The following is a 13,495-nucleotide window of genomic DNA, read 5'->3' as shown; positions in this document are numbered from 1 at the left end:
TTAGATAAATGGAAACTTAAGGAACACATTATCTTATTGAAACAGAAGTTTAAAAGACAAGAGATCACTTACGTCCAGCCGACACAGAAAGTGCAAGAAGAGCGAAGACAGCAAGGAAAAGCATTCTGTAGAAAAAAAAGTAAATATAAAAAATTAACCGATTGATTTAAAGCAAAAGTATTATTATGGATATGTATAATTCTTACCTAGGGAATAGTATATATATACATATATACACTAAATCTACTGTAAATATATATATATATATATATATATATATATATATATATATATATATATATATATATATATATATATATATATATATATATATATATATATATATATATATAAATATATATATATAGATAGATAGATATATAGATAGATATATTTACAGTAGATTTAGTAAACTACAACAGTGATTATAAGTATGTATAATTCTTACCTGGGGTATTGTTGTTTATTCTTCTTTGCAATCAAATGGTACTTTAGACAGGTAAGGCAGAATGTATCCAAGTGTGCATCAATGTGAAGACAGCCTTAGTGTTCAGCTGTGCTCTCAGATTTCAGTGTGATTACCTGCTTATATATAGTTCAGCCCTGGAAAATGTTTCTATTGGTTCTTTCCATTTACAGAGTAAAAGAAGACTGAGGACACAGGAGCAGAAATAGGAGGTTCTTTCTGTTTGAGAATGTGGGGAATTTTGTTTTAAGACATCTACATGTTAGCAATCTGTTGATCAAGGAAATGTTTGCACCTGGGTTCATTCAACTCAAAGATTCACGGATGTCTTCATTTCCCTGATGCACAAATTCTTGTGCAGCCAGTAATGTTCACTAGATCAGTGTCCATATCAGACAGTTATCTGCCTGTTTCAGCCCGCAGACCCCTGAGGGGTTGGTGAGGGATGGGTGGGGGGGTGGGCATGGAAAGGAGTTGGGTTGGGGTGACAGAGGGACAAAGAGAGGTGTGATGGAAAGCAATGAAGGAGGAAAAGAAGGTGTAAGGAAAGTAGAGATCTTACCCTATCCCCTTCCATTGTGGGTCTGCCTCGGTGGTTCTGGGACTCTGAAGAAGGGCTCTCTGGTGGGGCCCTTTGTTGCTTTGTGATGGATGCATGTGAATATTTTGTTGCTTTGGATGTCCTCTGTACTCTGTCTTGGGCCCCTGGCTTCCTGTAATGCGACGGGCCTGGGCCCCCCAGGGGCCGGCTTTAGGCAAGGGCAACAGGGGACAATGCCCCCTCAAACAAACTTTGCACCGTCAAATCAAATCCACCAAAGCTGCATAAACTACCAAAACTCTCTCCCCTCCGCCCCGAGCTGCGTGCCAGGACCCCCCCCCCCCCCCCCCCCCCCCTCCTTCCAGAGAACAACCAATCAGCATTTAGTATGCTAATTTGTTGACAAGTAGCCTGATTGTTGGGTGTCAGGTTTAGCTGAGTTGCTGCAGTGGTAAAACTTCAAGGAAATGAAGCTCTGTTAAATACCTCGTATCAAGGGAGATTGGGTACTTACTAATTACTAATTAACAATAAATAAAGTAGTACATAACATCTATATTATCTGTCAACAGGGGATTGTTGCTTTTTTTAAGTGTGTGAACCTGTAAGTGGGAGCATTGCTCAATCACACATATGCACTGGATGTGTGTGACCCCTCAGATTCAAACAGACTGAGGGAAAATGAATGACCTTCGTGTGCCAGACCCCGTCAGAAAGCTCCATCCAGTCTCTAGTTCTTCATGCTGTTTGGGGATAATCTCCATAGACCGTATATGAAAGATGGACGGAGCCTCCGGCTCTTAAAAGTGAAGCCTATGCTGAAGTGTAGAAAACTGCAGTTCAGGTTTACCTTCATGACAACTGTGGAGTGAGTGAATTTTTTTCTAACTCGCCCATTTAAAAGTAATTTAATCTCAAAATTTGGCATATTTAGGGTTGTGTCCTTTTGATTGACAGGTACCTGGTCTCCCGCTTCAAGTAAGAAGAACTTAGAACAACCGCAGTTTTTAGCTGGTAAACAACGTGACTTAGCTTTAGCCTGCTCACCTCTGTTAGCTGGTTAGCTCCTGTTATCTCTGGGTTAGTTTGGTAAGCTCTTAGCTACAGGCTAAAGCCTGTTACATACTCCACGAAAAGCAAGAACTTTTTTCTTGTTCTCGAGGCTCCGCGAAGAAAATTACGTCATTTTGTTCTTGCGGACGTGTTTGAAGACAGTTCTTGACACACCGAACTGGCAGAACTTTTTTCTTGCGGGGCTGCCAGAAGTATCGTGTGATTGGTTGGACATTTGAGGTGGGCGTCGTTAACACGGAGAAAGCATGAAGTGGAGTTGCTGCTTCCGCGTTTTTACTGTTGCTGGTAAAACAGGTTACTTTGATAAAACAGCTGATCGAGGTGGTGAGAAAGTACGAACATTTTTACATGTAGCATTAAAACACTCGGGCCCAACTTGGGCCGTGCACAACCCGCCTTGCCGCGGACAAAGTTGCTCCTTAAATATGAAACTAGAAAAGCACTCGGTGAGCTGAAACCTCCGCCAAGCACAATGTTAAAGAATCCTTTTAAAAAATTCCTGGATCCAAACGGTGATCCGGATCACCACCAAAATTAGTTTTTCATTTTTACATATGCAACAACTCTTGAAATTTAAAAAAAATCCCTCCGTAATCTTTTAAGTTATCTTGAGCAAAAAAGACGCCGGGAAAAACATAACCTGGCGGAGGTAACAACCGGGTTCATTGCACATGAAAACAGACATCGCCCGCCCCTGCAGTGATCCCTCCCCGGTGCAGACATGCTTCTCCTGGAGTATGTATGGACCTAACGAACAAGAGGTTTTTTCTTGTTCTTGCAGCCTCGAGAACAAGAACTCAGTTCTTGCTTCACGTGGAGTATGTAACAAGCTTAAGAAAATCTGCAGACTGCAGAAACTCTGACACGACAGGCCTACAACTGAAGGTGATGATATTGCTTCTGGTTTGTTTCTAAAAATATCCAAAAAATGTGAAATACACTCATTCGTTCATTTACCTAACCGCTCAGTCCAATTCAGGATCACGGTGAAGCTGGAGCCTATCCCAGCTGGCTTTGGGTGAAGGGCAGGGTACACCTTGGACCGCTCACCAGTCCATCGCAGGGCCACACAGAGACAAACAACCACTCATGCTCACACTCGCTCCTAGGGGTAATTTAGAGAAACCAATTAACCTAATGCTGGGTGGACACTGTGCGATTTTGAGGCGATTTCCCCACAATTTTGCTGTTGCAGACCACGCTGCGTCATCGTGGAAACATCGTAGCGTCGGGATGTCCGGTCGGGAGGTCGTAAGCCGTACAGTGTGAGAACACTCACGAGGAAGGATTAATTGCTGCTACGTTCTAACGATGATGCTGCGACCTTCCGATCAAACTTCTGGCATGTCAGAAATTTTCGCCGTCGCTCGTACAGTGTGAGTGGTGTTACGTCACGATTCTACGTTCGCACCAGCACAGAAGACACCGGTGGAGCTTTAAACAATGACGGGCAACCCCAACTTCAGACGTGTGCGGTGGACACAGCTGCTAGAAGAGAGATTAGTAAAGCTATGGAGAGAACACGATGTTTTCTTTTGTTTTTCATTTCAGCGCACAAGACCGCGCACACAACTGCAACAACTTGCTGCCCGCTCGCCATCTTGTTGTCAGGCACGCTGTGGTTGTCATAGGAACTAGGAACCGTTGTTTTTCGTTGTTCACACTCGAGCATGTAGTGCCGTCACACGCCGACTGACGCCGACAACTAGTCGTGGTTGTCTATAATCGTGGGTGACAGCAGTCGTACAGTATGAGTACACATGTCGTAGGGTCAAATAGAGTACGAGGGACAAACCCGGTCGTGCAGTGGGAGCATTTCCCCCACAGTCAGATTTCTAAAATCGCAGTGTCCGCCCGGCATAACATGCATGTCTTTGGACGGTGGGAGGAAGCTGGAGAACCTGGAAAGAACCCACACATACACAGGAAGAACATGCAAACTCCACATGAGTGGAGTTTGCATGTTGGCCCATGAGTAGACCATTATAAATAACCTGGACATGGACAAGTTTGTGAGAGTATTTTGGCAGAAAAGTAGGAGACTGTTATTGTAAATAAGGGAATGAGTTAAAAAAAACAAAGAGGAAGAAGTCAACAAAATTAATTGTTTTTGTAGGTTGTTAAAACTTTGAGGATTGATATTTGTTTTTGTTTTTTTTGTTTTTTTTCTAATTTTAATGTCTCTATAGTTTGTATATTTTGTTTCCCCTCTGAGAGATTGCCACCTTATTGTGGTTTGGAGTTGGATGTTCTGCCCTGTTTTTGTTGTTTGTGATAGGCCTTACTATTTTAGCTTAGTTAAATAGTTTAGTTTATATGACTGTCTAATGAGACATTTCTTATGTTGTTGGTTGTTAAAACTTTGATCATTGATATTTGTTATTTTTATTCTTATTTTAATGTAGCTATAATTTTTATATTACTTTTTTCCCCTGAGGAATTGCCATCTTGTTGTGGTCAGAGAGTTTGCGTGCCTCAGTGACCCCAAGAGCTACACCAGCAGGAGCTTTAGTTTCTGGTGGGACACCCAAGCTAGACAGGTCTTAGGTTCGAGGCTTAAAAAGTGGAATCCATTTCTTTAGTGTTGGACTCTAACAGTCCCATTAAGAAAACACTTACAAACAACAATAACAACAAAAAGAGCAGAAGCATGATGTGCACGCATGATGCCCAGTTCACATTTCTGCCTTCCAACTCATGTATGCATTCCTAGAGCTGGCCTTGGCCCCCCGTACAAACCCATGGTCCATCCCTGCCACATGGTCACAGTTGCACATGCATACATACTGATGTGCTCCTGTCTCCGTCTGCTTTCAGCTTGTTTCTTACTGATGTTTGAGTATCTGCACATCTCTTTCCGCAGATACTTTGAAAACTGTTCGTTGCATTTTTCATTGAGATTAAATAACACTTTCTGTTTGCTTCATGTCTAGACGTAGCAGGTGGAGGTCAAATTGTTACTGTTGTTATTTTTTCTCTATCATATCTCTGTCATATTTTCTCTAACTGTTCCCTCATGTAGTGCTGAAACAGTTTATGTTGTTTTTGTAAATACTGCTGTGATTTCATTTGAATGAAGAGCAAGTGAACAATGGATTCAATGTAAAGCACTTTGGGTGCCTTGAAAGTGCAATAGAAATCTAATCTATTATTATTGTTATTACATTAAGAAGAAATTAAGCTAAATAAATACAAATGATCTGATGTGCCTGCAACCCTGCAAGTAGACTAAGTGGTATAGAAAATAAATGACTAGATCTAATGTATCAAGGGCAGCCATATATACAAGATGGCTACCTTGGTAGAGCAAATCTGTCAGGCACAATATGACACACACACACACACACACACATGTCCTTTCTGCATGGTGTGATGCAGGATGTAACAGGGTTAAAAAAAAAAAAATGAAAACAATTTACCGATGGTTGTCAAACTGTGGCACATGCACTGATGGCAAGTAAACACTGTCGGAGGAGAAATCATTTCAAGTTCAATGAACAGCTAACTTTTTAAGATAAACTGTAACATTTATTTTCAGAAACTAAGATTTTAACTTTTGTCGTTAGAAAGCTAAACACTGACATCTAATCAACAAGAAGGGCAACAACAAAACACATTCTTTAAAAAGAAACTAGATGGCAAGGCAAGTTTATTTGTACAGCACAATTCAACAGGGGACTCAAAGTGTTCTACACAGATATTAAAACATTTTTAAAAAAAAAAAAGAAGCTTAAATCAAAATTAAAAACACAAGAGAAAGGGGGAAAAAAAAGACATTTTCAGTATTGAACAGTATTGAAAACATGATGAGGTAAAAAGCCTGAAAGAAACTACAGATTTGGACTCTTAAATAAAAACTATTCTAACGCAGCAGAGAAGAGGACAATGATTAACCTGGATTTAAATAAACTGAGTGTTTCTAGAAAATAAGAACATATATTTACATTTCTGAACACATTTGCAAATCATAATCTTAGCAGTAAAATGACTCATTCTTACCTGATAAATTAGTTGTTTTTATTCACCAGCATACATGAGTGTTTGAAGCATGGCTGTGTTCTTATGTCACTAGCATGTCAGTCTGCTCATGTATAAAGCACCAGGAAAACTTTTTATCTCTAATTCCAAGAAACAGTAAAAGTTGTTGCCAGTAAAAGATGCTGGAAACAGAAACATGGGAGGTGCTGTCTGTCAAGTATGTCTGCATTTCTTTGTCTTTTAATGTAAACACAACTGTAAGCTTTCAACCAAATAAAATCTGCAACATGATTGTGATAATGATGTGCTGTTCTTAAAGCCTAGTATATTGTTTATTTACCTTTAATTTGTGAAAACCAAATAATGATAATAAATGTAATGAAATGGGGGGAAAAAAATGCTTTTTTCATCCCAGATGGAAATGATCACATTTTAGTAGTTGTTTGCATTCTTGCTTTGTTTCAATAACAGCAAAATGTGAACTTTTTTTTTTTACTCAGTGTTATAAAGTGACTTTCAGTTCACCTCTCTGGCCACTCACAGATGGTGTACGTGTTTTTTCTAATGATCTATATTTAATTCAGGTAAATTCGTGTTTTAAGACAAAAATGTTTAAATTTTTTTCCATTACTTTTTACTGTAGCCAATCTCACGCCATTTAAAGATGTTATAGCATTGAGGTAATTGATGCTGTGTTTTAAGTGGTATTTCCTCCATTCTTCCTAGAAACATGTCTTTGGCTGTGCAACATGATATCATCTTTCAAATTTTTCCTTCCACAGGACAGTCCTACACCCCTCTTCTTCTGCCATGTCTGCGTTATATGTAAAAGGTGATTTTGCATCATCTCATTGATAAATGCATGAACGTTTCTGGAAAATGGAACCTCAAGATGGTTATAATAATGCTTCATTAGTAGACAGCAAAATCTGAATTAGTTTGTGTGAGTTAAAGTCTTTACGGCATCTTATGAGTCTGCATTTAACTCATTCTACCTTCAAATTTCCCCCACATGTTATACACGATTGGAAAACTATGACTTTTTATGTGTATGGCATTCCAGGCAACAATCAAAACTGTAGATTCAGTAATTTCACTTGGTTCTGACTGATTGTCAATGCAATTTATCTTTGAAGTCACACTGTACTAGGCGAGAAAGCAACAGAAATGGTTCTGTTCTATCAGCATCCGATCAAAGTAATCCAGTAAAATAGTTAGTGCAAAACAAGTCTTTTGTCCTTAACAACCCATTTTATTTTCATGTTTTCTCCTCTTACAATTTCACACACAAATTCATTCCAGTTAGGATTGACAGGTTTTACATTAAAATAATAGAACAACCAAAATCAAACTAAATATCCAATGAAGATGATCATTTTAAAAATATATTGTCATAAGAAAATTGCAATTTAGGTTCAGAATAAATCAACATTGTGAAGATGAAAAGAAGTAGCAAGATAAGACACAATATTATTCTATATTTTTATTCTTTCACTGATTAATAAAAATAAATTCTCAGAATTTAAATAGTCATTTCTGTATTTAAATTAGTTTTGTTAGCTGAACAGTAGACTTGCTCTTTTTTCTTCCTTAGCGCCCAGCAGTGCTGTTGCCACTGTTGATGATAGCAGATGGACTGAGAACAGCCCAGTGAGCTCCCAAAGAGGTGAGACCTCCATGCACCCGGCCATTCAGGAAGACCAGCTCAGCCTCCTCGTTTGCTGGATACATGTTGAAGGACCGACCTGCAGGTTGGCCTGCATACAGGGATCGACCCCTGCTGGTTGTGATCACCAGAGACTGCACATAGTGAGCATACGTCCCGGAAATCTGAACAATGGTTTCACCATCATACAGCTCCAGCTCATGGACATCACCATATGTGTAACCACCAGCATTAGACCAGATGAAACCGTATCTCACCTGGATGCTAATAAATGAAGAGAAAAAAGACAAAAGTAAATAAATAATTGAAAAAGCCAAGGAAAGCTTGGAATGAAATTTTTGCAGTAGGTATTTCATTTTTGGATTAAACACTGCTTAAAATGAAATCAGTGTGTCAATCAGATTCACATATAAAGTCAATGAAATATCTATATTTACCCTCTGACATGGCCGCTGTAGGTATCCCACAATCTTACTGCAGTGATTCTTCCCATTCCAGTAATTACAAATGGAGAGCCACTTCCTGACCCCACTGGTGGGGAGAAGGAGAACTGAGGCTGGGCTGCAGGACGGGAAAACATGCGAAAATGTCATTTTTCACCTTAAAGCAACTACAAACGTGAAGTAACCTTGTGAACAATAATTATGGCACTCATTTAGATAAATGGAAACTTAAGGACCACATTATCTTATTGAAATAGAAGTTTAAAAGATAAGAGATCACTTACGTCCAGCCGACACAGAAAGTGCAAGAAGAGCGAAGACAGCAAGGAAAAGCATTTTCCTTAGAAAAAAAAGTGAATATAAAAAATAAACCAACTGATTTGAAGCAAAAGTATGATTATGGATATGTATAATTCTTACCTGGGGGATAGTCGTTTTTCTTTTCTTCTTTGTAATCTAATGACACCTCCAGCAGGTAAGGTAATGATCCAAGTGTGCACCAATGTGAAAACTCAGCCTCAGTGTCTGGCTGTGTTCTCGCTAAGATGTGTTTTACTCATGTGTGTATCTCCTCATTTATACACCAGCTCGAAAGTGTTTTACTGGTTCATGCCATTCACGTGCATGACACACACATGAAATGGGAGGTTCTCTCTGTGAAGGAATGTGAAGAATTTTTTTCATGCTAACATGTCAGCATTCTGTTGATTCAGGACATTAGATTGTTTAAGTTGACTGTAATCTTAAAACACAAGGAGGTTTTTGCTTCCTTGAAACACACTGTTGTGCAACCAGCAGGATAAACCATTAAAATACCATTAAAATGTTCATTTAGAGCTAATATTGTTGCTGATATTGTTTCTATGCACAAAGCTCCTTCTTGGTTAAAAGTTAAGGACATACTGTTTGTTATTTAGATCTCTATTAGCTCCTGACATAGCAGTTGCTATTCTTACGGGGGTCTACATCATCAGCATATAAATGCATAACACTTTTTGACAAATAAAGAGGACGTACATAAAACCTTTAACATGCCAATAAATCATAAGAAAGAAAAAAATAATGATAAGCTAAATCAATACATGTAAATCATACATATACATATAATAATGTCAATCATTATCTTGGTCTTTTTCTATTATATATGCACCAGGGCACTATGTGGTGGACTGGCAAACTGGCCAGCATGTACCCTGCGTCTCGCTCAGTGATTGCTAGGATGGGCTCCAACTCACTGCGACCCTGAGCGGTTAAGAAAATGGATGGATAGATGGATTTACCTGGGCTCAGCCTATAATTTTAAAGTACTTAGGGTTAATAGCAGACGTAGTTCCCTCACTAGGCAGGCCATGCCTGGCCACGTAGTTATTTTCACACCAGATTCATGTGGAATGCAGAAACCAGTTTTAAACGGGGCCACCTGTTGTGGAAAAAGTGACCATATTACCTGAAAACATGTGCTGGAGAAATTTGTTTTAAAAATAAACTTGAAAAGCGCGTTGAAAATTTTAACTCATTTTAATTTTTAAATCAGCGATTTAAATCTTTTTATTGCTATCGTTGCAAATCACAGGAGTTTTACTTTTGTTTTGGGTGTGGATTGACAGTTGTACAGCCGACATATTAATCTCCTGCAGTTCCATGTTACTCTTTGTGCATTTTTCCGAACAAGTAATTTTTTATCTTTTATTGTATTTTTATGTTGAATCTTGTAGATGTAGGATGATGTAGTATATAGAATGGGTGGGGGGGTTGCATGCTGGGAATTAAATCTTATTTCATGTCTTTTGGGAATTTTGTTTAATGCAGTGACCCCAGGAAGGAAAGCTGCTGCTTTGACAGCATTCATTAGGGATTCCGGATACAAATAAACAAGTAAATATCAACAAGAACACAATAATCCCATTACATAATGATTCTGTTTGTTGTTTTTTTTGTGTTTGTTGTTGTTTTTTTTTTCTTTTAAATAGTGGCAGATGTAGCAACGAGTTATGAATATGATTTGCCAACATATCTGTGGTCCAGCAGGAACAGTTATGCCTGCATAATGTCAGCTTTAATTGACTTGTTCTTTGTGCAGACAGCATGAACCTATTATTTTGTGAAAACACTTCAACAATGCCCTTCAAATTATTAAAGATGAGAAATCCAACACGTTTAAAGTGGAACTATTATGTGCATTTCAGGCTAATTTATTTTTATTTCTGTGACCAGAAGGGCTGGGATTGATCGAGTTATTGTCACAAATCTCTTTATTTACTTCAGACCGACCCTCTCCGTAGGCTGTCAGATCAGCCTGTGGGCAAAACGAGTGGATTGAGACTCTTCCACATTAAGCCCCGCCTCCCGCCACTGCACTACATCGGGAGCGCGCACCGCACCTGCTTTTGTCGTCATTGTAACATCTTATAAACAGAAGGATTAGGCTAATATGAACTCAATAAAAAACAAAATACCATGTCAACACATAGCATACAGCCCTACATGTTGGAACCTGAATCAGACCCTGAAAACAAAGTGGAAAACAGCAACCCACAGCAACGAATGCAGCAGGATGTCTCTCTTTGGTAAACTCACCAGCCATCGTTGGAAATAGCTTTATCCGACGTTTTCCACCTGCCTGATGTATTTGTACATGCCCTTGTTAACCAGTAGAAGGTAACCAATCACCGAACCGACGTCACACGGATTTCCAAGTAGAAAAAACTCTCTAAAACTATGCATTTTTCGTCGCCATGGAAACCGAAGGGAGCGCATGCTTGAACTCAAACTCAAACTCAAACATGCGTTTAGGTGATATAAAACAGTGCCGTTCACATGTTCATCATTTTTTTATTTGTTTCAATTCACTCTCTTGAAAGAGAACAACCATGGGGTTCAGGTTTGGTTTGACAAATGGAAAGTCGTGATTGTTTCCTCTTGTGTTTCATTGTTCAGACACAAACAAGCTTTGACCAAAACATGAAATAAAATGTAATAACATCATGTTTAACAGATTTATGTGAGAAGAAATGCTGACTATACTGAGTATGGCTTGTTTTTCTCCTGTTTAGGCATGAGATAACATGACAACTAGCTGAACAACTTCTTGCAAATCAACATGACCAAAAAAGAAAATGGCAAGATGTAAACACAACAGTAACCAAGAAAATAATATATTCAATCAAAATAAATACAGATTTGAAGGACCCACAGAATTGAGTAATAATCGACATCCTTATCAATTTGGTCATTTATTAAAATGCATTATTAGAATTTAGAAAACATTTCCTGTAAATAAATGAGACTTTTAAGCTTGGGAGCAGAACATCTTTGACCTCAGTGTTAAGTAACTTTCCCCTGATTCCCTCCTTAGTGTGTAGCAGAGCTGTTGGAGGATGGATTAATTACAGCCCAGTGAGCTCCCAGAGAGGTGATGCCTCTGTACACCCTCCCACTGATGAACACCAGCTCAGCCTGGCTGTTCTCGGGGTACATGTTAAAGGACCGACCATAAGGCTGGCCTGCGATCAGGGTGCGGCCCCGGCTGGTAACGAACACGACAGACTGCAGGTAGTAAGTGTACTTTCCAGAGATTTGGACGATAGCTTCATCATCATACAGCTCCATTTCGTGCACATAGTATCTGTAACCAGCGACGTTAGACCAGATGGGACCGTATCTGAACTGGATGCTGAAAATAAAGAAATAGCACAAATATCAGGACATTTAAATTTATGAAAGTATAAAGCCAACTCTAACAATAGCCTTAATAAATAAACAAATAATACTGATGCCGGGTTACAAACATTTACAGTAACTATGATTGAATGTTGTATTATACCATACGTACATTAAACTGATAATAGAAATATAAAAATAAAAAATAATAAAAAAGGAAATAAATAATAAATAAAATAAAAATAAATTAAAAAGAAAAATTCTGTTGTGGTGTTATTGTGTCTTAACAGGTATATTATGATACCCTCATTTATCCAGAACCAGCATGCATGACACTTTATCATGTTTTTATGTGGCATGGTATACTAAAGCTGGTTTCCAGGTGTTACTCATTTCAAGTGAACCGGAGAAAAAAAGAAAACAGAAAATGATCTCCAACAGATGAGGACAGTTGCTTTAAAATATTCATGACATTACATTTGTTTGACACTTCCTTCACAGAGTATGGGTCCCAACTCCTGACACCTTTCTTTATGTTTTGAGTACATTTAATCTGAAGAGCAAAAGAACAACAAAAAATTCTAGAAATTCAACATGAATTTGGTAACGTTTAGTATTTACCCTTGGATGTGACCATTATAACTATCCCACACTCTGATGGCACTGATCCTTCCTGTTCCAGTGATAACATATGGGGAGCCATTTCCTGACCCCACTGGTGGGGAAAATGAGAACTTAGGCTGGGCTGCAAGAGAAAAAAAACATACTTATATCTTAAGTCAGAAAACACCAGTTAACTTTTTAGCAGCCATTTTGATTAAATTTCATGAGCATACTATATTACTTCTGAAACGTGTGTGTGTGGCATAGAATGTCTGTTTCTATGTCCAGACAGCACACGTGTGAGATTTTATACAAACTTTTAGATGAACGTCAACTGTCAACATTAGTCATGAAAGCGTTACTTAGATGATGTAAAAAGTTTCAGAACCAATGACATGAACACATACCTGCAGCTCCAGCAGAGACTGCAAGAAGAGCAAGAGCAGCAACCAAAAGCATTCTGTAAGAACAAAATAACAAAATAACAAAAAGATTATTTGAAGCCACATGTTTTTCTGATCCATAATTCTGCTGTAAAAAAACAATCCGTTCTTACCTGCCTGATTGATTGTTTTCACTGCTGTGAAATGATGCTGAGTGTATGCGTGTTTGACACTTCAGTGTGTGCCAGAGCTCTCCTCATGTCACTCCCATGTTAACCGGCTTATTTATACTTAAGCCATGTGAACAGGAAATAATTTGTCAGTTATCTAATGTGGTAGGACATAAAGCTGCCAGTAAAAGATGCATAAACAGTAAAAGTGGGAGGTACCTTTCCATTTATGCATGTTTGGATTTTTTTTTTTTCATTGCAATGTCAAAACTATTCTGGTTATCAAATAGTTCTCTGTATGATCATGTTTGTTATGATCATTTTGCCACCATTCCCAGAAGTATACTGGTCAAATAATAATAATAAAGAAGGGAAATTTGACATTTTACCTTTTTTTTCTGAACAACAGAACAGTTGTGTGCAACAGATGTGACAGATATGTACACTCATGTATTTCTAAAATAATTCTTTCCACTTTTGATTTGTGAAATATGCTTGTTAAAGGTTTATA

General features: G+C 38.4%; 2 protein-coding genes across 2 annotated transcripts; both read right to left on the bottom strand.

Moving 5' to 3' along the window:
* Positions 1 to 7,649: 7,649 nt before the first annotated feature.
* Positions 7,650 to 8,504, bottom strand: LOC306769917 (zymogen granule membrane protein 16-like; the record flags this gene model as incomplete). The annotated part of the gene is made up of 3 exons (XM_079258684.1): positions 7,650 to 7,989; positions 8,163 to 8,286; positions 8,453 to 8,504. The coding sequence occupies 3 exons, from the start codon at positions 8,502 to 8,504 to the stop codon at positions 7,650 to 7,652; spliced, it is 516 nt and encodes a 171-aa protein (XP_079114810.1).
* A 3,015-nt stretch (positions 8,505 to 11,519) lies between these two features.
* LOC306769916 (zymogen granule membrane protein 16-like) lies at positions 11,520 to 12,890 on the bottom strand (the record flags this gene model as incomplete). Its single annotated transcript, XM_079258683.1, has 3 exons — positions 11,520 to 11,841; positions 12,450 to 12,573; positions 12,839 to 12,890. The coding sequence occupies 3 exons, from the start codon at positions 12,888 to 12,890 to the stop codon at positions 11,520 to 11,522; spliced, it is 498 nt and encodes a 165-aa protein (XP_079114809.1).
* Positions 12,891 to 13,495: the final 605 nt, after the last annotated feature.

The sequence above is a fragment of the Telmatherina bonti genome (genome assembly GCF_933228915.1).
Source record: "Telmatherina bonti genome assembly, chromosome: 19".
In the NCBI taxonomy this organism is placed as follows: Eukaryota; Metazoa; Chordata; class Actinopteri; order Atheriniformes; family Telmatherinidae; genus Telmatherina; species Telmatherina bonti.
The sequence above is the reverse complement of the archived record's forward strand: the minus strand, read 5'-3'. Positions and strand labels throughout refer to the sequence as shown.